General features: G+C 39.7%; 3 protein-coding genes and 1 long non-coding RNA gene across 6 annotated transcripts in view; 3 read left to right on the top strand and 1 right to left on the bottom strand.

Moving 5' to 3' along the window:
• LOC148181609 (sodium channel protein 60E-like) overlaps nucleotides 1–21,424 on the top strand; it is a 58,477-nt gene extending 37,053 nt beyond the window's left edge. Inside the window, exons 2-29 of one of the 3 annotated variants that reach the window (XM_088049945.1) lie at nucleotides 4,574–4,782; nucleotides 6,547–6,767; nucleotides 8,391–8,574; nucleotides 9,160–9,517; nucleotides 9,606–10,020; nucleotides 10,073–10,239; nucleotides 13,211–13,355; nucleotides 13,621–13,838; nucleotides 13,886–14,056; nucleotides 14,103–14,296; nucleotides 14,489–14,594; nucleotides 14,641–14,766; nucleotides 14,831–14,911; nucleotides 15,367–15,541; nucleotides 15,744–15,862; nucleotides 15,910–16,087; nucleotides 16,133–16,442; nucleotides 16,491–16,806; nucleotides 16,857–17,132; nucleotides 17,182–17,286; nucleotides 17,336–17,527; nucleotides 17,572–17,860; nucleotides 17,907–18,100; nucleotides 18,147–18,622; nucleotides 18,674–18,893; nucleotides 18,941–19,080; nucleotides 19,129–19,630; nucleotides 19,723–19,858. In XM_088049945.1, the coding sequence (XP_087906071.1) occupies nucleotides 4,574–4,782; nucleotides 6,547–6,767; nucleotides 8,391–8,574; nucleotides 9,160–9,517; nucleotides 9,606–10,020; nucleotides 10,073–10,239; nucleotides 13,211–13,355; nucleotides 13,621–13,838; nucleotides 13,886–14,056; nucleotides 14,103–14,296; nucleotides 14,489–14,594; nucleotides 14,641–14,766; nucleotides 14,831–14,911; nucleotides 15,367–15,541; nucleotides 15,744–15,862; nucleotides 15,910–16,087; nucleotides 16,133–16,442; nucleotides 16,491–16,806; nucleotides 16,857–17,132; nucleotides 17,182–17,286; nucleotides 17,336–17,527; nucleotides 17,572–17,860; nucleotides 17,907–18,100; nucleotides 18,147–18,622; nucleotides 18,674–18,893; nucleotides 18,941–19,080; nucleotides 19,129–19,630; nucleotides 19,723–19,764 (6,129 nt within the window). In that variant the 3' untranslated portion in view covers nucleotides 19,765–19,858. Of the gene's footprint in view, nucleotides 1–4,573; nucleotides 4,783–6,546; nucleotides 6,768–8,085; nucleotides 8,343–8,390; nucleotides 8,575–9,159; nucleotides 9,518–9,605; nucleotides 10,021–10,072; nucleotides 10,240–13,210; nucleotides 13,356–13,620; nucleotides 13,839–13,885; nucleotides 14,057–14,102; nucleotides 14,297–14,488; nucleotides 14,595–14,640; nucleotides 14,767–14,830; nucleotides 14,912–15,366; nucleotides 15,542–15,743; nucleotides 15,863–15,909; nucleotides 16,088–16,132; nucleotides 16,443–16,490; nucleotides 16,807–16,856; nucleotides 17,133–17,181; nucleotides 17,287–17,335; nucleotides 17,528–17,571; nucleotides 17,861–17,906; nucleotides 18,101–18,146; nucleotides 18,623–18,673; nucleotides 18,894–18,940; nucleotides 19,081–19,128 lie in introns of those variants that run through there. The other 2 variants (XM_088049944.1, XM_088049946.1) reach the window with 2 other exon arrangements.
• LOC148181611 (uncharacterized) lies at nucleotides 6,786–7,982 on the top strand. The gene has a single exon (XM_088049948.1). The coding sequence runs from the start codon at nucleotides 6,868–6,870 to the stop codon at nucleotides 7,933–7,935; it is 1,068 nt and encodes a 355-aa protein (XP_087906074.1). The 5' UTR covers nucleotides 6,786–6,867; the 3' UTR covers nucleotides 7,936–7,982.
• LOC148181610 (uncharacterized) lies at nucleotides 14,958–15,367 on the top strand. The gene is made up of 2 exons (XR_015771704.1): nucleotides 14,958–15,069; nucleotides 15,119–15,367. It is a non-coding gene; the product is annotated as an uncharacterized LOC148181610 (long non-coding RNA).
• ND-18 (NADH:ubiquinone oxidoreductase subunit 18) lies at nucleotides 21,416–22,372 on the bottom strand. The gene is made up of 4 exons (XM_088049949.1): nucleotides 22,106–22,372; nucleotides 21,896–22,061; nucleotides 21,672–21,847; nucleotides 21,416–21,622 (listed from the first exon to the last, which is right to left on the bottom strand). Exons 1-4 carry the CDS (start codon nucleotides 22,159–22,161, stop codon nucleotides 21,442–21,444), a joined length of 579 nt encoding a protein of 192 aa, XP_087906075.1. The 5' UTR covers nucleotides 22,162–22,372; the 3' UTR covers nucleotides 21,416–21,441.
• Nucleotides 22,373–22,380: the final 8 nt, after the last annotated feature.

The following is a 22,380-nucleotide window of genomic DNA, read 5'->3' as shown; positions in this document are numbered from 1 at the left end:
ATTATCACATTTTTATTGTATTTAGAATACAGGTGTTCCAGAACTTGGGCTCCAGAGAGAAAGGGCTTATGAAGGCAACAACTCTAAACTAAAATTTTAAAACAAAAAATTTTAGCTCAAAAAACAGTCGAGTTAAGACAAAAAAACGGTAGCCAATCCCGAAGCTAAACAGAATTTGAAAATCGCTATGAACCCGTCACCCATTGGTCAGATGAACATTACGCTCTCGTTGCCTAGGAAATTGGGGTGACCTTTTACTTCACCTCTGGAATAAACTTCCAGGATTGGTTGTTGATTTTTTATTTCAAATACTATTACAATTAATTAATTTTTGTTTTGAAATTTACAATCTGTATTGCTGTAGGCACCCTCTCTTGCTCTCTGGGGCGCGAGTTCTGGGACACCTGTGTAATATTTAATTAAGACAAGCAGTTGATGAGAACAACATTTATGGCATAAAATTGGCTCAATTGGAATCTAAATAATATATTTACACCATGAAATCAGCTCTAAATACTAAATTGCAATCCAAAAAGCTTACTTGTACACTTTGTCTATGTTTTAAGTTCTTTTTAACAAGTAAAGGCCAGAATTTTGTAGCTATAACCATAATAAAGTTGAGCTGCTTTATGATTTCATTTTTACGACGTTTTTATGACCAACGTTCTCGTATAAAGAGGTAGCGCTGTCTAACTGAACAGACACAGGATAATACTTTTCGTCAGATAAATCAAAAAAAGGAAAAGAAAAAAGGTTAAATTTTGATTCATTTTGTTTGTTCTGACAGATTTTTTAGAGAGTTTATATTTGGAACGAATTTTAAATTTCACAATTTTATGCTCTTGCCTACTTAATCTTTTTTCTGAAAAACGAATCCTTGCACAATGGTTCCATTATCCTTCCACAACTTCAAACGAGTCCCAGGAACAAATAACTGTCTGAATACATTAATACTGTAGCTTTTGGCAGCGTTGACAATACGTTCGTTGTAATGCAAGTACCACTCCAAAGAGTTCGATTTTTCGTTATCCACAATAACCTCGTAGTTGAGAGAACGATAAACAGTACGCATGGGTTTTCAACGACAATTGTGTTCAACAAGTATCAAAATGGATAATTTATATGTATTTACCCCGTTTTACTGCTAATCATGTAGAACATCCCTGGCTTACTGCCACATTCCAAACGCCATAGCTGAAGAGCTGAGCCGGTGTAGTACTCAACTGTAACATAGCTTTGGTCGCTGGCATCTAAAACTTAACTGATTGGAACCCGTGTTTCGGATTACGAACTCTTCGTTGTTTTTACAGTAGTCCGCGTGAATGACGATGAAGTTAGCAGAGGAAGACGAAGAAAATTGTCTTTCTAAAAACTGTTTTAAAAGAGAGTGGCTCAAAAATATAAGTTGCTTACAACGCCATTTTTGATGAGGGTACTTTCTACATTGTGATTTCGTTTATAAAAACCGTACTTATCATAGAAAAGTACATATTTTGCCAAACAGTCAATTTCATGTGTGGTAAAATGAAATTGGAGTAATCATTTTAAAACCTGCATTATCAGCAATTCTTATTCGTGTCTAATAAAATCTTAAGTATTTCAGTTTATCTGTGCTTAATTAGAAAATTCTTGTGCGAAAGAGACGAATTTTAGAAATTTTTATTTTAAGATCCACCTATTCTTCGTAACAAAATGGAGAATGTGATTGAAACGGGATAGAGTTCTTTTATTGGCTGGCATTATCTTTATTACAGTGGTTTTTATAACAAAAAATGCACCCAAACATCCAACTCGGTCGTAACTTTTCACTCATTGGTTGAATGTCTGAAACTGTTAATTGGATAAATTTCTACGCTAACTAATTAAATTAAATCACATACAAAAATACTTTATAAATCAGTGACTTGGTTACTTATTATTAAGCCATTTCAGACTCAGATTGAATTAAAAATTAATATCCTAAAGCCAACCCCACAAAATGCTTTTTTAGTAACTCATAAATACACGCGAGTTATGAGCAACTTTTGTGTTTTATTTAATGCGGAATAAATCTGTTTAGAAGTGTTTCTTTTATACTCCCAACAAACTTTGCGAAATTTTAGCTTTTAATTAACTGAAGCCCTGTTAATGAATCAGGCAACAATTTTATTTGTTAAAAATGTCAAGAAACAAAATTTGAACTTTAGTGTAAACTCAGCGGATATGATCGATGCTTCATGAATGTCAATTTTTTGAAACAATGCGACGATATTAAACTCAAACAGCTATCAATCAAGTCTGTTAATAAATAAAATTTGACATGTAAAATGTCAATAATATTTTTTATTCATTCTACAAAAGTACCTTCAACTCTTGTGTCTTTTTTTCAACACAAACTCTTTGCTGTTGTCAAACCGAACAATGAGATGATTTCCTGCTGTAAAGTTTGATCTTCAAACATCGACATTTTGTTGATTTTCGCATCCATTCAAAGTTACACTCTATTGCTGTCAAAGTCCATTATTTCTTTTATTTGCTACAAAACAGAGAAGATCACTTTCGTGAAAATTCTAAGCGTGACTGCAGAAGTTTGATTATATCGATCGATCACATTTTCGTCTTACTCTGTGTAGCTATTAATTATATGAAACAATTTGGGGTGAGCACCTCCCTCAAATCTCCATAGCTGAAGACTAAACCACTAAAATATTGCACTGTGATAAGAGTTCGTGCCGTTGAGAACTAAACCTGGAGAAGCTATGTTTCTCATGATGTATCGTCGATGCAGCCAAAAATTGAACAAAAAGTACAAGAAAAGACTATCAGAAATATAAAACAGATAAAAATAAAAGATTTATTTAAAAAATGAATACAAATTACTCATCCTGATATCTTTTAATACAAAAAACTAGATTATAAAAGTCGTTCCGCAATGCATTTATATGATAATCATGCAATAAGGAAAACTCGTACAGTTTTATCCTTTCTCTGTTAATTGTTTTAAATAATTTATTTTACTAGGAGTTTTTGTCATAGTGCTCGCTTCGCTCGCGATAAACGTATCTGCAACGCCGTTACGGCTACTCCTATTCTTTCCAAATTCCATCACAACCGCATCCATTTCAATTTTCTCTACAATTGCAAATGTGACCTGCAAACAAGTCCAAAAAATCTTCGACGACAAATTTTACAATTTCTGGGAGTTTCATATGAAAATTAATGTACTAAGTTGGTCCGGAAAAGCGTGCGCAAAACAATCTTCTATTTTTTAAACGAACATTATTTTAAATTTGTTTAAGCGAAACTCTGTACATTCTGTCATAACTTTAATTAGTTTTAGCTCAAACAGAGGAAATTTGGAATGTTTTGGGAGCGCCAATTTGGTGATAATTTGTATCTTTGGAAGCAATTTCCTTTGTGATTTAGTGTCGAAATAGAACAGTTCCGATGTAATCCCAAATAGATCATTCGATGCTCGGGTTAATTTTACTGCTGCGATCGAGTTTATACTCTTTTACGGTAATTGTTGGGCGAGATTTTACGCATTTCATTAAAAAGTTCACGTGCTAGAAAGTTTCGCAATATTGAACGAGAAAATTTTTACCGAAAAAGGAGGTCTGATAAAGACGTTTCTAATTTCATCACGCAGATAAAAATAAAAGTAAAAGCCACCGTGTAATTTCTCCCCTTCGATCGAAAGAGGCCAAATGCGTCATCATAAAGTCGGTTTTATGTCGGTTATGAAAAATGCGTTTTATGGCCGACATTAGCAATAAACGTATCCTACGCCAGGATAATTTGTCCAGCAATGATCTCTGGACAAAGTGGGGTTGGAAAACAATAAAAAACTATCGAAGCGGCTTTAGAATGTCAAGTGTGTTGGTAGCTCTGTTTGATGAAACGACAGAGCTACCAACTGAAAGACTGGTGCAAAGCGACACCTTATACCTCGGCACGTTATTGAACAGCTACTATTGACTGCTGTTCCAATTCCTGCTTCTCTATTTGTGTGTTTTGTAGCGAGAACGTCGAGCGGTAAACATTACAATAGAAAAATATAAAAAATAAGCGCATGTAATGAAAAATCTAACAATAAAAACTAGGTCGCGGTGAATATTTTATACACAGAACCGCCATTAAAAAAATGTGGCACCCCCAATCTGTCATTCCCCAACGCCATAAATTCCCTCCACACTAAATCAAAGATGTCGGTCAATTTTTACGAACGTCGCTGTCATATAGTGAGGGAGAGATTATAAATTTTTAAATGTCCATGACATGCATGTTGTGAAAGGATGCAGTCTAAAATTAGTCTTTTTTTCGTTGACTGGTACGCGATCTTGAGGAAACTATTAACGGAATTGGAAGTGATCGAGCTGGGGTGTAATTTTAATCAAGACAAATTGATTATTGCTTTGAATCGCCTTTTCCGTAGTTTTGTCTGATGTGACACTTGAATGAGCTGACGTCGAACAATAGCGAAGGGGTTGATTGGATTACGCAGTGAAGGAAAGTGACGTAGGTGCTAAACTTTGTTAATGAAAATCTGCATGGAGGTGGGCTCTCGATGGTAATTAATGATTTTTGGTTGCAGACCTTCTGCGTGGTCTCCAAGAGGTTTCGCAAGAACTACATCCATCGTTTCACAGCCACCAGTTCATTCTTCTACTTCAGTCCTTTTAGTTCAATTAGGAAAGCGTGTATATATTTGTGCACAAATCAGTACTTCGATTATTTGGTTATGGCTACTATTTTGCTCAACTGCGTCTTCCTTGCCATGGCGGAAACTATCGAAGAAGCCGAGTGAGTATTCTTAGGTTTAAATTTGCTAATTAGTTTGTTTGAATCTGTCTCATTTGCGTATCTGCCGAGAGTTTCAAAGAATCTATGAATAATTCAAGGCAGAAACCTCATTTACTTGCTATCACAATTCGCATTCATAATAGATAAGTCGTGTACAATAAAATAGATACAAATCACGACCTCTCACCCCAATCTCGTTTGTTTTTATTACATTACAACATAACGCGTTAGTCGAAGATTCTCTTTCGTTTTATCATCCGGTGGCGTCCTCACAAACCATCGTTCCGACGCCAGAACAAACGATCATTTCCCATTGTTTACCGATCAAACTAACCTGAACAAACACGTCCATTCTAGGACGAAAAAACAACGATTTTCCGTATCCCCAAAAACTATGCATGCTGTCTTGTTATGATTCCGAAACGGTAGCGTTCCGGAAAGAGGATTGAATGGGGTAAATTGCCGAGGCGCATGATGTTATTATTATTGAAATATTTAAGCGGCTTTCGTAAAAGGGATGATTTTTCATAATGTTTACGCTGACGTAAGTGGGTGAGTGAAGCGGGATGCGGAATTTCCAGGGGGCACACGTGCGTGTTGGTTTTCTCAATAGAAAATGAAAGGTGCGGAGAAATTCGGGCTCATTTGAATTCTGGACGGGGAGGAGAACGTGGGGGGAATTTCGGACAAGGAGAAGAAGTTGATGATTGCGGAAAGTTGGGCTAAATGTTTAACGGACATTCCTGGCAGTTTCAGCCACGTTGCGGGACGTGATCTGCACAAAACAACTAAATCAGAAAAAATTTTGTTCAATTTCTGACGGAGAAGTGTCGTACAACGTTTTATCCACGACCATTACTTTAGTTCGTATTATTACCACTCCAATTTCCTCATTGCTTGATGAATTAAAAACACTACTTTTACCAGGCTATAAACTTGCGTCTTTACGACCTCCTGAGTCCAGCAACTAGTAATCTGAAATTAGCGTAATTATACCTTCAATAGATTTAGTAGTGGATAAAATTTATTGGACATCCTGTAAGTTACAGCCCCAGTGAAATGCCAACTGTCGGTCGTATGTAAATGACCGGCAGGCTTTTGTTATAAAGAGGAAGGAACAAAACAAAGTTTAACTGAGTTATTAAATTTAACGACTCGGGTAATCATGAAAAGGTTAGAATAATACACTCGTTGAAGCATTAAAAATGTTGTTATCGACTTCTGGAGATTAAGGAAGGTTGTAATAAATGGATGCTCGTTGTTATTCGAGGAGTAATTACGTTGGCATGTGAGGATTAAGGGCTGGCCCTTGTAGCTCTGCTTCGACTAAGTTCGTTAACAATTTAGGTGCAAATTTTGCAGCTGTAGTAGCCGACGACATAGCGATTACCTCTCTTTATTCCATAAAATTTTGGGGGTGAGATTATGGGGCCATAAAACGTGATACTTTTTTTGGATGAAACGTGTCTTCGCTGAAGTCCATTTCACAGTGGCCACCATTCATCAGTTTTTACGATTTTTAAAACTCGAGCACATTAGCCCTCATGGCATTAAATTACGACACAATATGCAGGCATCATCCATTAGGAGGGCACTTAAGTTAGTTCGTGAAACAGTTCACGTTGCTCAAGGCTATTACACTAATTATAGTTATTTGCTTAATAACAGGTACAGATTTCCATAATAAATCTTTACATTTCCCTATTACATCGATTTTGGATTTAGTCATTCGTCACGGAACTCTAATTTTTTTTTCTATTTCAGGTATATTTTTTTAGCCATATATACGGCTGAAATGATCATAAAGGGCATCGCTAAGGGTTTTATACTGAACAAGTACACATATCTGAGGAATCCGTGGAACTGGCTGGACTTTGTTGTCATCACGAGTGGATACGCCACCATTGGGATGGAGGTGGGAAACCTCGCCGGGTTGAGGACGTTCCGAGTGTTGCGCGCCCTCAAGACCATCTCCATCCTTCCAGGTAAGCAAATGTGGTTCCCAGACAGTCGGATTTCGCACTTCTTGACCTCTTGCAATCGCGGCGACATCAACAGTCGGTGCAGACTCGTGACCGAGTTAACATGAAGTCACTCGCTCTAATCTTGACCCTGTTTCTTGCAACAACATCGGCGGATAAATGTAATTCCTTCGAAAACGTTGAAGTTCTCGCGGTGTCAAAAAGTGGTAAACAACACGTTGTAGAAATCTTCGGTTGCATCGAAAGAACCGCGTTCAACGACACTATCACCATAGTGAGCATCCAAAACCAGAATATTCCACGATTGGGCGAAGACTCAGTGCGCCACATGAAGCATCTTCACACAATCACCATTCAAAGAAGTGGAGTTCGAGTCATCGAGTCCACTGCCTTCAGAAACGTGCCGAATTTGAGGATCGTAAAAATTCTCAACAGCGATTTGGAGGTTGTTCAAAATGGCGTTTTCAACACGGAGAAGATGCCCCATTTGAAGGAGTTATATCTCACTTACAATAAAATCAATCGAGTAGAAGACAGCGCCTTTGCGGGTCTCGAAACCTTGGAAACGCTTTATTGCGACCACAACGAGTTGAGGGAGTGGAAAAAGAAGTGGTTTGTGAACTCGACTAATCTGGTAACTCTTAACTTTGGGTACAACCAAATCCGAGTTATTCCGCGAGGCGCTTTCGAATCATTGTTAAATTTAAAAGTGATTAACTTTAATTATAACGAGCTAGACGTGCTGGAATCCGACGCTTTCAAATCACTAACACATCTGGATTATTTGGGGTTGAAGCACAACCGACTGAAATCGATACATCCGCGAGTTTTCCCAAACTCTTTGGTTGTAAAATTCATGGCTATAAACGCAAACTACCTCAACTTCATATCGAAGAAGATTATGGTTTCTGTCAATGTGAGAAAAACAAGTTTAGACGGTAATCCCTGGAAGTGCCCTTGTCTGGATGAAATCCTTCTCTGGCTGCACGAAACGTCCGCCACTGTTGAGAAAACGTTGTGTAAAAGAGACGACGTGCCTGTTTGTTCTTTTCCGAGCAGTTTTTCGCGAGCTTGCAGGGAAACTGTGGAGGAGGACGTCACCAGAACGTTTTTAGAACAGTTGAGGAAGATTGAACCGCCGGTCGACAAAAACTGCGCTAGATTAGACTGATTAGTGTGTATTTTTAAATAAAAAGTTGAAAGTTGGCATTAGTTCAATGGTGTGGACTCAACTTCAATTTCCCGAGATAATTTCCTGTAAGCCCATGATCGATCGGTTCTCGTCAAAGAGGCAGGATACCGAAGAAGTGTACATCGCGTCCTGAAATCTAGAATCCTAGGATTCTGATTTGCAGCTCAAGATTAGGCAGGCTCAAGTAATCAAAAGAAATTTCATTTTTTATTGCTCAGTTGTAAAATTTCTGGTTTCTACCTCTCGTGACGTAAAAGAGGAAGTGTCTGATGGGATCAATATCTCGTTTTAGTGTCTATTGAGACCGAGAAGCTGCCGTCCTGTTCTGTTTGTTTGGAGAAAAATTCCGTCTGTCTTTTCCCGCTGACGTTGAAATCCCCCCTTAAGTCTCGCTCTAGATTTGTATCATTCTTGACTTAAGTATTTTGTTTCAGGTCTCAAGACCATCATCAACGCGCTCCTTCATTCGTTCAAACAACTCGCCGAAGTCATGACCCTAACCATCTTTTGTCTGATGGTGTTCGCTTTATTCGCCTTGCAAGTTTACAAAGGGGAACTACGCAACAAGTGCGTCCTCAAAATGGACGACCACAACGCAAGCTACGAAACTTGGTTCAAGTACGTTGAAAAATTGTCGCCATCGGTGATGGATTTTTCTTACGCTCCGGTGGAATGAAAAGACGGGAACACCTGTCGTATTGGTTCGCTCCTTTCATTCCAAGACTTTGATTCATATTTAACGGAATTGGTTCATTTATTTACGGAAAATCCGGATTTTGTGGATAAAAGCAATGACTGATGGTGACACAAGCGGCGTTTTGTGGCGAAAAAAAGCACAGCGAAAGATAAAATTGGTTTTTTCATCATTAAATAAGCTTCCCCTGTTTATCACCAATGTGTATCAGTTGTCGCTAATCAATTTCCACTTATAATGGTCGGTTCGGTGATCAAAAACCTCACTGCCTCTTTAAAATCGAATTACGCCCCTGAGCTGCGGCTGCGGTTTGCATTATTCGTCCGTGTGACCGTAATATCTGATATTTTATTTTTACCCCAGAAGCCACAAAAGAGATAACAGGAAAAGTGCTGAACTAAATGAATAAAATGGAAATGCTGTGACATTAGTACTTCATTTTTTGTTGAAATGTGTCTCTGTTTTCGCATCCATGCCCTTTTCGTTCTCTAATTGTCTTTTCTTGTCAGCTGGACGAGCGATCCTAGCAACTGGATGATCCGCAACGAAACCGGTGAGCCGTTGCTTTGCGGTAACGTAACGGGCTCAAGACACTGCCCCTCGACGCACACGTGCATCTGCACTGGTGAAAACCCCAATCACGGATACACGAGTTTCGACAACTTCCTGTGGTCGATGCTGACCACCTTTCAGCTCATCACGCTCGACTACTGGGAAAACGTGTACAATATGGTGCTGTCATCGTGTGGTCCAATAAGTGTATCATTTTTTACAGTGGTAGTTTTTTTCGGTTCGTTTTATCTCATTAACCTAATGTTGGCTGTGGTAGCGTTAAGTTACGAGGAGGAAGCGGAAATAACGCAAGAGGTGAGTACGAATGGTCATAAATACCGCGCCTAATGGCGACGAGCGGAACTTACGAGCATGGTCGCTTAAACATTTCATTTCTTTATAGGAGCGCAAGAAAGAACTCGTGGATCACCGCGAAGATTCAACGTTCAGTTTCGATCCTTCGGTGTTAAACGTGAAAAAACTCTCGAAGCACAAAATCAAAAAAATTGACGCGAGAAAAGGAGTGCTGTTATCGTCGTATACGCGGAAAAAAACCAGACGAAGAAAACGAAACCGCAGTACCAATAATCCGAACAAATCGCCAAATGCCGCCATCGAGGCCGCTAACGCGAAAGAGGACGCTAAAGATTCGGCGAAGACCTCGCCGAAAGCCATGAGCAGATCGGTCACCCCTAGTCCTAGCCCCAGTCCGCGGCATAGTCGCTGTTCCCCGAGACCACAGATGCTTCCGTTACCGTTGCCGCCTCCCAAACACGTGCAATTAGCCGGTGCTACAATACACCCTTCCAATATGCTAGGTACGTCGAAAATTTTCATCAAGAACTATTATTAATTATGACGGTCTTATAGCACCCGCGCGGCCTGGATTGAACAGTCGGCAGGCTAGCAGCAACAGCGGCGAAGGAAACAACAGGGAATCCTCTTTGGACGATTCTGGAGTCGTGGACGACCACGAGACAGAAGGAGATGCCACGTCGGAGGACGTCACTTCGCAGCAACCGCTGTCTCTGTCTCGGGTAAAACAAACATGTCCATTAACGAGTTTATTCCTAAACTAACGAAAAACAGAACGTTATCCTACGTTGGGAGGATAATTTAAAATAAATTTGCAAGCTGTCGTTCGAAGACTCGAAAAACGAGAATTTAAAGCGGGGGATCATGACCATCACGCCCACGTCACCTTAGTCGGACAAGTTAAACAACCTGAAAATTTGAAATATGGGAACTGACGGATACGCTTTAGTTCGTTTAAATCAAAAATGACGGTAACCTCGAGGGTTTCAAAGAATTAGAGTGTCGGGAACCCCAGTCGACAATGCAAGTGAAATGAGCCACTCAAAAAAATTGTCCAATTTTAACAAAACTTTGCTATTTTTGAGAAAATGGCACTTTTTAAATTTCTTGAAAATATGTAGTTGTGGGAAAAATACTTAGTTAAATAGTTTCAAATATACAGAGTGTTAAAATCTCTAAATTCTTGGATGCATAAACTAAAAAAATAAATTTTAGAAATTTTACAAGACAATTATAGAAAATTTATTAATAGGACCTAGTGACAAAATAGTATATTATATTATTAGGAGTAGAAATTAAGCGTTTTTGATTGAATCCAGACAATTGCGCCGAGGTGATAGCCGAGGCAATGCAATAGAATGAAATACAAAAAGCAATTCTGCTACAAATAATATATACGATTTTTTTTCAAGTATTTTCAATTTGAATTGTCACCGCAAGTTTTGTCGTCTCTATTTAAAATACCTTTTGTAAAACTGTTCCTATTTATATCATTTACGCTTAAATTAACACCACAGTGAGTCTTTCATAACTTTTATAGACATTTGGGCTTGAATTAAGTCGACATTGCAGTATTCATCTCACTGGCGAGCAGAAAAACTAACATTCTTGTATTGGTAAAGTAATGTGAATATTGTTTAACTGTGAAACAAAATCTCACTTCTATATAGGATGTTATGGATCATAATATGTACAAAAATTTTGTTACGCTTGAAGAAAAACAAAATCTTTTATTAAGAAAAAAACTATTGATATCACTTGACATTACATATTTCAAAATGGCGACAAATGACAAATTTCCATTTTTGTAAAGGTATGACACTTTTTATTTTTTTTAAATTACTGCCTAACTAAAGTTCAATAAGTTTACTTTTGTTGTTAAAAATATATGATCTATTTTTTGGTTTAGTTCATACAAATTTTTTTCTACTTTCGTTTCTCTATGACTATTTATGCACTACTTTTATTTTTTAAGTTTATAATTTTTAATGATTTCAAGTTATTAAGAACTGCATGGTATTGAAAAAAATAGCTATTTACATAAAAGTCAGGAAAATGTTTCATTACTGTCGAGGAGCCTATTGAGGGACGAAGCACTTCGTGCCGAGTCTTTTAAGGTTACGAGACAAGTATTGACATTTTAGTGACGAGACTTGTATTATATTTTTTCTGAAAGCCTCAATTATTAATATAAAAACATTAATGCTTTTCAAGTTAATAAAGTTAAAGACTAATTTAGTCGACGCGCTGTCAAACTGACAGATAAAAAATTAATTCACAAACGAACGCTATTTACTGCAAATTTAGCTTTTTTAGTACCTGCGTCTCTAATTTGCAATGTCTGGCAAATAATAATAGCAGTGAGAAGGTCCTGTTGCGATTCAAGAAGACGCAAATAATGCTGTTTCAGATTTCCAAAAAGTCGAGAAACGTAAAGAAACAATTGCTATAACTTTCGCTCCTAGGCAGAGAAATGAATCACTTTCGCTCCTAGGCAAGAAAAATCAAATTTCGCTTCTGATTTTAGGCGTCAAAGTAGTACTTTTGCTCTGATTTCAGAAAAAAAATATTTTTCTACTATTTTAACATATTTTTGAAGCAAATTCATAACACTTTTAGTTAAAGGAGTTATTGGACTCAACGCATTAAGAATTAAATGCATTGAATTGTATAAACGATACTTTGCTTTAAAAGTAGAAATTATCGTTTTTTGTTTTTTTTTGTATATACCGTGTATTTGAATAATGTACAGAAAAACTACATTTCTGTTAAAATGCATCTTGAACAAAAAATGCATGCGAAACTTTAACACTCAGTATATCACAAATTAAAGGCTTCGTAGAGATACCAAAGTTTCGTTGAAACATCACAAAGCGGTGCTTCTCTGAATTTTGTCAATGTTTTAGTATCCATAATTAATTTTGTATTTATTTAACTACTTTCAAGAATCGAAATCACTAAAAGGCCACGACCTTCATACCGCAATATTATTCTTCGAACGTTTGCAAATACGATAAACTCTTATCACTGTCACACTATATAAACTAAAAGTGCAACAAACAAATGTAGAACTCGTCGGTTATAATACAGATATTCTCAGATACCAAACTTTTTCTTTCAGTGAAGAATTAAAGATGATTCTGAAGACATTGCTGCTTTTGCTTCTACTGAATTTGTGCTATTTGACGTTGCAATGTCCTCCCGACGCTTACCGGATATATACAGATGGCCAAAAAACCATAATTTATTCTGTGAATAAAATTCCCGTGGTAACAACAATCGTTGACTACACGGATCAGCATCATAAAGAATAAACGTGTTGGTAAAACAGTAATAATGTTAAGTTAAAATAAACTAAACTGTAAATGTTTGCAATAAACTTTTTAATAAAAATCGCAATTTCCCTACCGACAAAATGCGGTCATTTAGTCAATAAATATTTGTTCCCTAAGACTTTTTTGGTAGTTTGAAATGAGCAAACAAGAAAATAAAGTCACTAAGATTGAATGAGGGCAAACGTTTCACAATGTGTTAAAATGGTGGATGCGCCCGGAATGCGTTCCATAGATTTTTGTTAGTTTTGGACGAACTTCGTCCGTAAAATTCGCTCTTTTGTTGGTAATACGCCCGTCGCGCTGCATGAATGGTGAGAATAAGAGAGTAGCGCGTTATCGATTTGATAATCTGTTGCAGCAAAGGATAGAGGTGACACCTGTTACAGTAGCCTTGAGCCCAAAGGAGATAAAAGTGATCAAATGCAACGGTGTGGGCAACTGTAAGAAGAAAAAACACATGTATACTCTGCCTCCGGACTATCTATCTCACATTGTCGTAATCGGTGAGTTATCGTCCTGTAAAAATTGCCGGGACTAATAACCCGCAATGCATTTTTCATTTCGTTTGGCCTCAGAGTTTGCTTCGAGCAGATTAATTTAGGGGAGGAAAAAACACTTTCCTTGGAGGGAAAAAGAAATTCCGAGCAGATCGGCGTTGTTTCTGTTGCCGACATTTGCTTATTGACCGAGTTTTTGCGACGTTTAAGCGCCTGTTTTTTACTGGCGTAATTTAATTTAATTAAGCGTCAAAATATCGTTTCGTTTTAGACGACCAGATTCCGGACCGCAATTGTTCCGGCTGTGAGCAGTGTTGTATGGACTACGACGGGTGGTTGCAATTTCAGCAGATTCTCTATCGGGTAGTCCGTGACCCATTGTTCGAGCTCACCATCACGGTGTGCATCGTGCTCAACACCATGTTCCTAGCCATGGAGCACCACGGCATGAGCGACGACGTGCTCAAGGCTCTCGACATAGGCAATAAAGTAAGACGAGGCAATCATCCCCGCTCCGTTCTACCCGCTTTTTTCAGGTTTTTACTTCCATTTTTACATTAGAGTGTTGTCTGAAGCTCATGGCACTAAGCAAGGAGTTTTTCTATTGTGGATGGAACATCTTCGATTTGATCATCGTATCAGCGAGCGTGATGGACCTTATCTTCGAGCTAGTCGACGGGCTTTCCGTACTCCGCGGATTGCGACTGGTGAGAAATAAACCGACCGAAACCCTCTCTAACTCTGTTCTTCCAGCTGAGGGTGCTGAAATTAGCTCAGTCGTGGATCACGATGAAAGTGTTGCTCAGCATTATAATTAGCACGATAGGAGCTTTGGGGAATCTCACTTTCGTTCTTGTTATCGTCATTTATATTTTCGCCGTGATAGGGATGCAACTCTTCTCCAAAGATTACACGCCGGATAAGTTCTATCCCGATCCCGTTCCTAGGTAATTTCGAAGGGTGTCTTTCATATTTAATCCAACGACAAAATGGCAGGGACAAGGGTTTTACGAGGGTGATGTTTTTATGAGCGTTGAAATTGTTCAGTTGGGATAATTAAAAACGAAACGAGCTTCGTTCCGAAGGGACGAAATGCTCTGTGAATATCTTAGTGTAGTCATTCAGTCGTTCGTTTTCAGATGGAATTTCACTGATTTTTTTCACTCCTTCATGATGATCTTCCGCATTTTGTGCGGAGAGTGGATCGAACCCTTATGGGACTGCATGAGAGCCGAAAGTACAGAGGTAAGCGCCGCGCACTCACAGTCTTGATCTAATTTGTTTTTCCCAGGGCCCCGGCACTTGTCTCGCCATTTTCCTTCCGACTTTAGTAATGGGCAACTTCATGGTCCTGAACTTGTTCTTGGCGCTGTTGCTCAACAGTTTCAACTCTGAAGAACTGAAGACTAGAAAAGAGGTACCAGAATAGCACTGCATCACTTGCATGAATTATGTTATTTTGTGTTTTTTCTTCTTCACAGGATTTTTTTTTTTTCGAGACACACAGTTTATGTAGACCTGAACCGAACTTTTTATGTTACCCACTAGAGGACCGGGAGCGGGTTCGTGGCCGATTTATGTTGGATTAACCCCTCTTTGTTATTTTAATTTGATTCTCTGCATGTATTACTCTTTAACATGGATATTCGCACATATTTCTAAAATCTTTGTGATATTGTCGTTTGCAAGCGAAATGTAAATATATGTGTTGTTGTTTTAGGTAAGTAAATATTTGTTTTAAATTATCACGCGCTTTGCTGCCTTAACAGAAAATCACTGACAGTGCTGAGCACTACACCGCTGGATGTGCGAGACAAGTCGACATTGCGTGACAATGTCGACTTTATAGTGATGCTCAAACGTAGTCTTAACACCAAAACATTTTCACGGTATCAAAAGTTTACACTTTGGGTCGAATCACACAAAAATAGAACTTTTGAGCAATTCTACAGATGCATGTTCGTAGAGGCTTGTATTTTTACATTCCCAAACAAAAACATGCGAAACTGTTAAACAGGAAGTGGGAGATGAGTCGAAACTAGCGCAGAGTTTTGAAAGAATACGCGCCTTGGTAAGGAAGAAGAGACAACAACAAATGCAGGAGCAAAAGCAAAACGAGAACAACTCGCGCTTGGAACAGATTGTTAGAGAGGTGATGCAGAGGCACGCCGAGGAGGAGGCTTTCAAAACAGGTAATAAAAACATGAAAAAATTTCTCATTTAATTAAGTCGCGGAGAGTCTTTTACAAGACATCTGATAAGATAAAGAAGCGCTTTTTCCGTCCACCAACACGAATAAATTTGCCAGTACTCGGTCGATTAGTTTGCTCTCTAACCTGTTGATGAGATTTATTGTCTTGGCTTGAAATCAACAAGGACCCTCTTCTGTCATAGGCATAACAACGAAAGCCATCCAACAGACAGTGGTCGGATTTCCACGTGACAAACGCAGCTATCAGGAAGCGATGAATCGCCCGATTTCAATCATTAGTTATGATCCCCCCGAATATCAGGTGAGCATCTAAGTTACACTTAATTCTTGTATAAGACCTTCTTGTAGACAATACCGGAAGGAGAGAACCCCACCAAATTCTCAAAGAGGTATTCAACGTTGATTAATGGCAATTCCGAGGAGAGTGATAACGCGGAGAAAACGCAACTAATCGAGAACAAAAAGACTGACATTAAGTTACTTCAAAACATGTCTTCGGGAAGAGGAACGACGACGGACAGTAAAGGTATGTCAATCGTACCTCATTATTGGTACTAATTACATGTTACAGAAGAGAACACAGAGAGCGTGGAGCTGAAGAACATCGACAGAGGCACCTCCGCCGACACGGAGCACGACGAGGAATCGGCGCTCTGCCCGGATTCCACCGCAAAGAACTGCAACATCAAAAGAGCGCATAATGAAGAAGACAGTCAGGCGCCGTGGCAAACACTAGTTTCGTACGTTGATGAGTTGACAGTCGGTGGGAGGAGGAACTCAAAAGGACAATACATCGATGGCATGGGGACTTTTCCGATGTTCGGGGCGAAGAAACCGCCGAAAGCACCGCCAAACTGCCTGCCCCAACACTGCTACCAACAGTAAGAACAAAAACAACAAAAAACTCTGTATAAACAAATTTATTCCAGATGTGCTTGTTTCAACTACTGCATGAACACAGCCCCTGGGAGAAAGTGGCGGCAGGCGCGAACTATGGTTTTGCACGTGGTGGATACGCCGGGCTTTGAGTGGTTCATTTTAGTGTTAATTTTCGCGTCAAGTGTGACTTTGTGCTTCGAAGACATTCATCTGGACGAGAATCCGGACTTGAAAAAAGTGTTGTACTGGACGAACTTGGCGTTTTCGGTGATTTTCATTATAGAAATGTTGTTAAAGTGGGTCGCTTTGGGGTTTCATAAGTACTTTACCAGTTTTTGGACGCTGCTGGATTTTTTAATTGTGTTCGTAAGTAGTTAAAAACCAACTAAACCATCGTACTGCACGTTTGCTTACAGGTATCCCTATTTAGTCTTCTCATTGAAGAAAACGAGAATCTTCGTGTTTTGCGTTCGTTGCGAACGCTTCGAGCACTTCGGCCTCTTCGGGCGATAAGTCGATGGCAAGGCATGAGAATCGTAGTCAACGCGCTCATGTATGCAATTCCGAGCATCTTCAACGTGTTGTTGGTTTGTTTGGTGTTTTGGTTGATCTTTTCCATCATGGGGGTGCAGTTTTTCCGGGGGAAGTTCTACAAGTGCTTGGACGAAAACGACGAGCTTGTCCCTGTAGAAGTAAGTAGCGTCTTTAGCCTTATTTTGATTTCAATTACTTCTCTTGTAGATTGTCAACACCCGTCAAGACTGCCTTTACCACAACTACACTTGGATCAACTCGAAGATTTCCTTCGACCACGTCGGAATCGCATACCTCGCGTTATTCCAAGTGGTAAGCATCACCATAGGCATCAATCATCGGTTTAAGACCTGTTTTGCAGGCTACGTTTGAGGGATGGATGGAGGTGATGGCCGACGCCGTGGACGCCCGCGGGGTGGACTTACAACCCCAACGCGAGGCTAATCTCTACGCTTATATTTATTTCGTTATTTTCATCGTATGCGGTTCGTTTTTTACGCTAAACTTATTCATAGGAGTCATCATCGATAATTTCAACATGCTGAAGAAGAAGGTAAGTGCGTCAACTCGCTGCTTCCAAAATAATTGCGTCTTTAGTACGAAGGTGGTGTTCTGGAAATGTTCCTTACTGAGAGCCAAAAGCACTACTACACCGCCATGAAAAAACTTGGCCGGAAAAAACCCCAAAAGGTCATCAAGCGACCGATGAACCAATTTCTGGCAATGTTCTACGACCTGTCAAACTCGCGCAGATTCGAGATTGCAATATTCGTGTTGATTTTTCTTAACATGTTGTCGATGGGGATCGAGCATTATAACCAACCCCACGCTGTGTTCTTCATTTTAGAAGTTGGTAACGCGTTTTTCACTACAGTATTCGGTTTAGGTAAGGCTCTCGGTGGTTCTTTTCCGTTTTAACTTGTCAATTCCAGAGGCTATCGTCAAGATAATAGGTTTAAGATATCACTACTTTACGGTTCCGTGGAATGTGTTCGATTTTTTACTAGTATTGGCTTCCATTTTGGGTATCTTGATGGAAGACATCATGATTGACTTTCCTGTGTCCCCGACTCTCCTTCGGGTGGTTAGAGTGTTCAGGATAGGACGCATCCTCCGCCTGATTAAGGTAACTCTTGCCTCTCAAGACGTGGTAATTGAAAATTTAATTTAAGGCGGCGAAAGGCATCAGGAAGCTTCTCTTCGCTCTGGTGGTGTCTCTACCGGCACTATTTAACATCGGAGCGCTTCTAGCCCTTATCACCTTCATTTATGCCATCATCGGCATGTTCCTGTTCGGACACGTGAAGCAACAAGGTGCTCTCGACGACATGGTCAACTTCGAAACGTTCGGACGATCGATGCATTTGCTCTTCAGACTGATAACCTCTGCTGGATGGAACGACGTTTTGGAGTCTCTAATGATCGAACCTCCGGATTGTGATCCGTCGTTTAGAAGTCAGTCGAACGGCGATTGTGGTTATCCTCTCCTTGCCATAATCTACTTTACCAGTTTTATCATCATCAATTACATGATTGTGATCAATATGTACATTGCCATAATTCTGGAGAATTTCAACCAGGCGCACCAAGAAGAAGAAATCGGGATCGTGGAAGACGATCTCGAGATGTTTTATATACGGTGGAGCAAGTATGTATAACACAAAGAGGAAGGACTCTATTGAATTTACATTTTCAACAGATACGACCCCCATGCTACTCAATTTATCAGATTTTCTCAACTCTCCGACTTCATCGCTTCTTTGGATCCTCCTTTAGGCATATCGAAACCAAACACGGTAGCGTTGGTGAGCTTCAATCTGCCGATTGCCAAGGGGAACAAAATCCACTGCTTAGATATTCTCCACGCGTTGGTGAAACATGTGCTCGGCCACGTAGAAGAGACTGATAATTTTATACAGGTGAGTGCACAGAAACAAAACGAAAATCTTTTAATTCGAATTTGTAGTTGCAAGAACAAATGGATATAAAATTCAAGAAGCAGTTTCCGACCCGGAAAGAGCTCGAAATCGTGTCTTCAACGCGGATATGGAAGCGACAAGACAAAGCAGCCAGACTTATCCAAAAGTCGTATAGAGAATACCTCAAGTGAGTAATGTGTTAGATGAAAAGTAGTTGTTTATTTCCATGTGTTAGGCGCAAACGTGAGCGCGAACGCGTCCAAGAAGAAGTAGACGAAATGACGCAGACGTCGTCGCCGGGCGGTGGCTGGCAGGGCCGTCTGTCCGCTTTCCTTCATGTCCATCGAGGGAGTCGCGCCTCTTCTCGCAAGTCCTCTAGGGCCTCTGACGCGAGCGACCTCAGCGAGCTGGGTGGCCCGTGGTTGAACTTGCCGCTGCTGTTGCTCTCAAGCGCCACCAATATGGACCCAGAGGAGCTGGATTTGACGCGCGACGCCGCCGATGTCCACATCAAGGTAAGCGACGCCACACCGGAGGCGACGACGCCCGTCACGGAAAAACCGACGCGTCGTCGCAGTATCTACAATTTCCCGTTCTTCCTTCGCCACCAAGACGCTGTCGAGACGCCAGACGACTCGGCGTCACCGCCGACGAGTAAAAAGACGGCGCAATCTTTACATCCGGCGATGGCCGAAGAGGCTAAGCCCAAGCGGGGTAGCATCATTAGGAGGAAGAGGGTAGGTTCGGTCAAGGCTAAAACAACGGGGGGCGGCGTCGGCACTGTCGCCCACCGGGCCGAGACCGAACCGTTAAACAGTGCGGACGTTAGTATTTTAGTGACGGAAGCCTCGCCAGAAGCACCCATCCTTAAGCCGGCCCTGCAAAGGCAACAGAGCGAGGCGACGGTTGTACAAGTGTTAGTTCACAGAGAAAGTGAGGAGTACAACCAGGACGATGATGATGGAACGCCCACGATTCAAGTGACGACTGAAGAGGATGATGTCTGTACAGATAGCACGCAAGCAGACTGTACGATTAACGTTAACACCACAGACAGCTGATCTGAACTTGCACGCACTGAACTATTGCAATAATTTTAAATATAAGTAGAATTAGGGATTGCAACTGGGCGGGCGTCGGACCTGTCGGACTTCAAGACGCGAGTTTATCTAATCACTTGTTAATAATATAAAATTCTTTGAAAACAATCAACTTTTTTAAATATAGCGAGGCTTTATTACGACGCCCGATCTAGTGTTTGCAAACTTTTATTTCGTCAATTTAGAAGTTGATTTTTTAAGATTATTGTAAAAACTAAAATGATAAAGCGAATTAATTCTAATTCAGATGCTTTGGGCATATTGTACATAACATGTGAAAATCCAACAGAAAATGCATTTGTATAGATAGCGCATATAAAAAACGAGTGATTTTTTCGGGCATACAGTTTCTATGTAAAAAATACCTTTACAGGTTATAATTAAGTCAATTAACTTAAACCTATGACTATATCTCTTCTAAAAAAGGGACATCGTACAATCAGTAGGAAAAAATAGCATCTAGAGTCTAAGGGGTAATACCGTTTAAAAGCAAAACAATTAGCATAATATTTTCCTCGGCGTTATTTTATTAATCCAGAATTGATATTTAGAAGAGTTGATGTAAATATATGTTGACAATATAATTGTACATTACTCAAAGGCCTACACAAAAAGACTACAATTTTGTACGTTTTTCGCCTCCCATTTAACCCCCTTTCTCTCTATCACGACATATCAACCTGTTAGAAACATTCCCTTCTGTAAATAGTCGTTTAAGTGGGGGCGCGAAAACGCACCGACACGTTGTTACGAAAATTTAAATAGTATATTGCTACTCTCGGTTAATTAGTGCACCCAGACCCACCGATTTTAACTCCTCGCACTTTTAGTTGATACGAAACTTGTTCTTCCTAAAATTCTTCTTTGATAAATATCCAAAATTCCGCTTTCGTTCGCTTGATGAGACAAATCAGGGGGCCAGACGTGTGCATTGAATTGTAGTGTACATAAATAAACTGATGTAGACTAGTCTGACATTGCTTGAAATAAATTATAAATTGTTTATATGAATTCTTCTTCCTTATTGCAAACAGACGTTTCATTCATTGTGATATTGTGCATCTACTGAAGAGTCCCAACGAGCGGATCACGATCCTTTCGTTGCGACTTTCATAAATTGTTACAAATTGTATTGTTGCATTTTATGAGGCAGTTTAAATAAAGTTTATTGCCAAATTTAATAAACGTATATAATCGCCAAAGTTATGGGGGCTGCGCAACGGAACCGGGTTTCCAAACGCAGCTTTTGCTGTTTTGTTAGCTATTTATATTGCTAGTGATAACGTTTACCTAGATTGCCTTCATCAGATATTTTAAATATCATTGTTAATTTTAATATAGTAGCGGACAAACAGTAGAGTAGACTTGTGTACAAATCTTTAAATTGTCAAAAGTTATAGCTTTTAAATTAATAAAATCAAATTAATCAAACTGAGTTTTTATTCAATTTACTTTGTTGATACACGAGTACGCTTATTCCACGAGAAGTTGACACCGTACGACTTGGGTTTAAAGGGTTTTTCAAGGGAACTTTCTTGGATGTACCACTGCCACCCATTTTTCTCAGCAAACTGAACAGCTTCTTCTTTTGAAGCAAACTGAACTTTCATGTTGGATAAAGGATCGCCACTGTAAAATCTCGTCTATCAACAGGTCGCTAACATCGCGACGAACTTACCTAGAGCTCCACCCCATCAAAGGGTTCTCCCATCTTTCCCTATTTTCAAAATCCAACTCCCAATGACCAATGTTGTCAGTTCCACTTTGCATGCAGTTCTTTGGGGGCTCATAAATACGAACTAGGCGCTCCTTTACGTGCTCTTCGGGCACTCCAGTAATGGGGGCTATGTTGGTCTAAAACCCAAATTTTCAGTTTACGTGAATAAAAGCGGATTAACCCACAGTTGCGTCCACAGTTATGTAACCTTGCAAACGCTTTCTCTGCTCGATTTCCTCTGGATCTAACAGAGCCACATCGTGGGAAAGTTGGGGGGCTTCCTTCTGAGTCACAGCTTTAGAAATGTCATCGCTCAGACGGCTAGCAGTGGTGGAGAGACTCGCGAGACACCTAAAAGTGAGGTTATAAAGTCAAAAAAATCACCAGAAAGTTACCATTTAAAATTAGCAGTCCTTTGGAGGGTTCCGGGGCGAAGGAGCAACGAGGCCATGACGCTTGCGGGGCGCTTTAGTGTAAATAATCGATTAACAAGCAAAAGTATCAATAAATTTGACGTTTGGGCTCGGGAATCAGCTGTTGGCAATGTCGCCAACTGTACCACCCGTCAATCCCTAATGAACGAAAAAAAAAACGATACCGCTGTAAAATACTCAAAATTTTGATATTTTGGTTGTTTTGGCCACAGAAACGGTAAATAAGATGGATTTTT

The sequence above is a fragment of the Gnatocerus cornutus genome, chromosome 1 (genome assembly GCF_029298725.1).
Source record: "Gnatocerus cornutus isolate USDA-ARS CGAHR chromosome 1, icGnaCorn1.1, whole genome shotgun sequence".
NCBI lineage: Eukaryota > Metazoa > Arthropoda > Insecta > Coleoptera > Tenebrionidae > Gnatocerus > Gnatocerus cornutus.
This window is presented reverse-complemented; position numbering and strand designations above follow the sequence as displayed.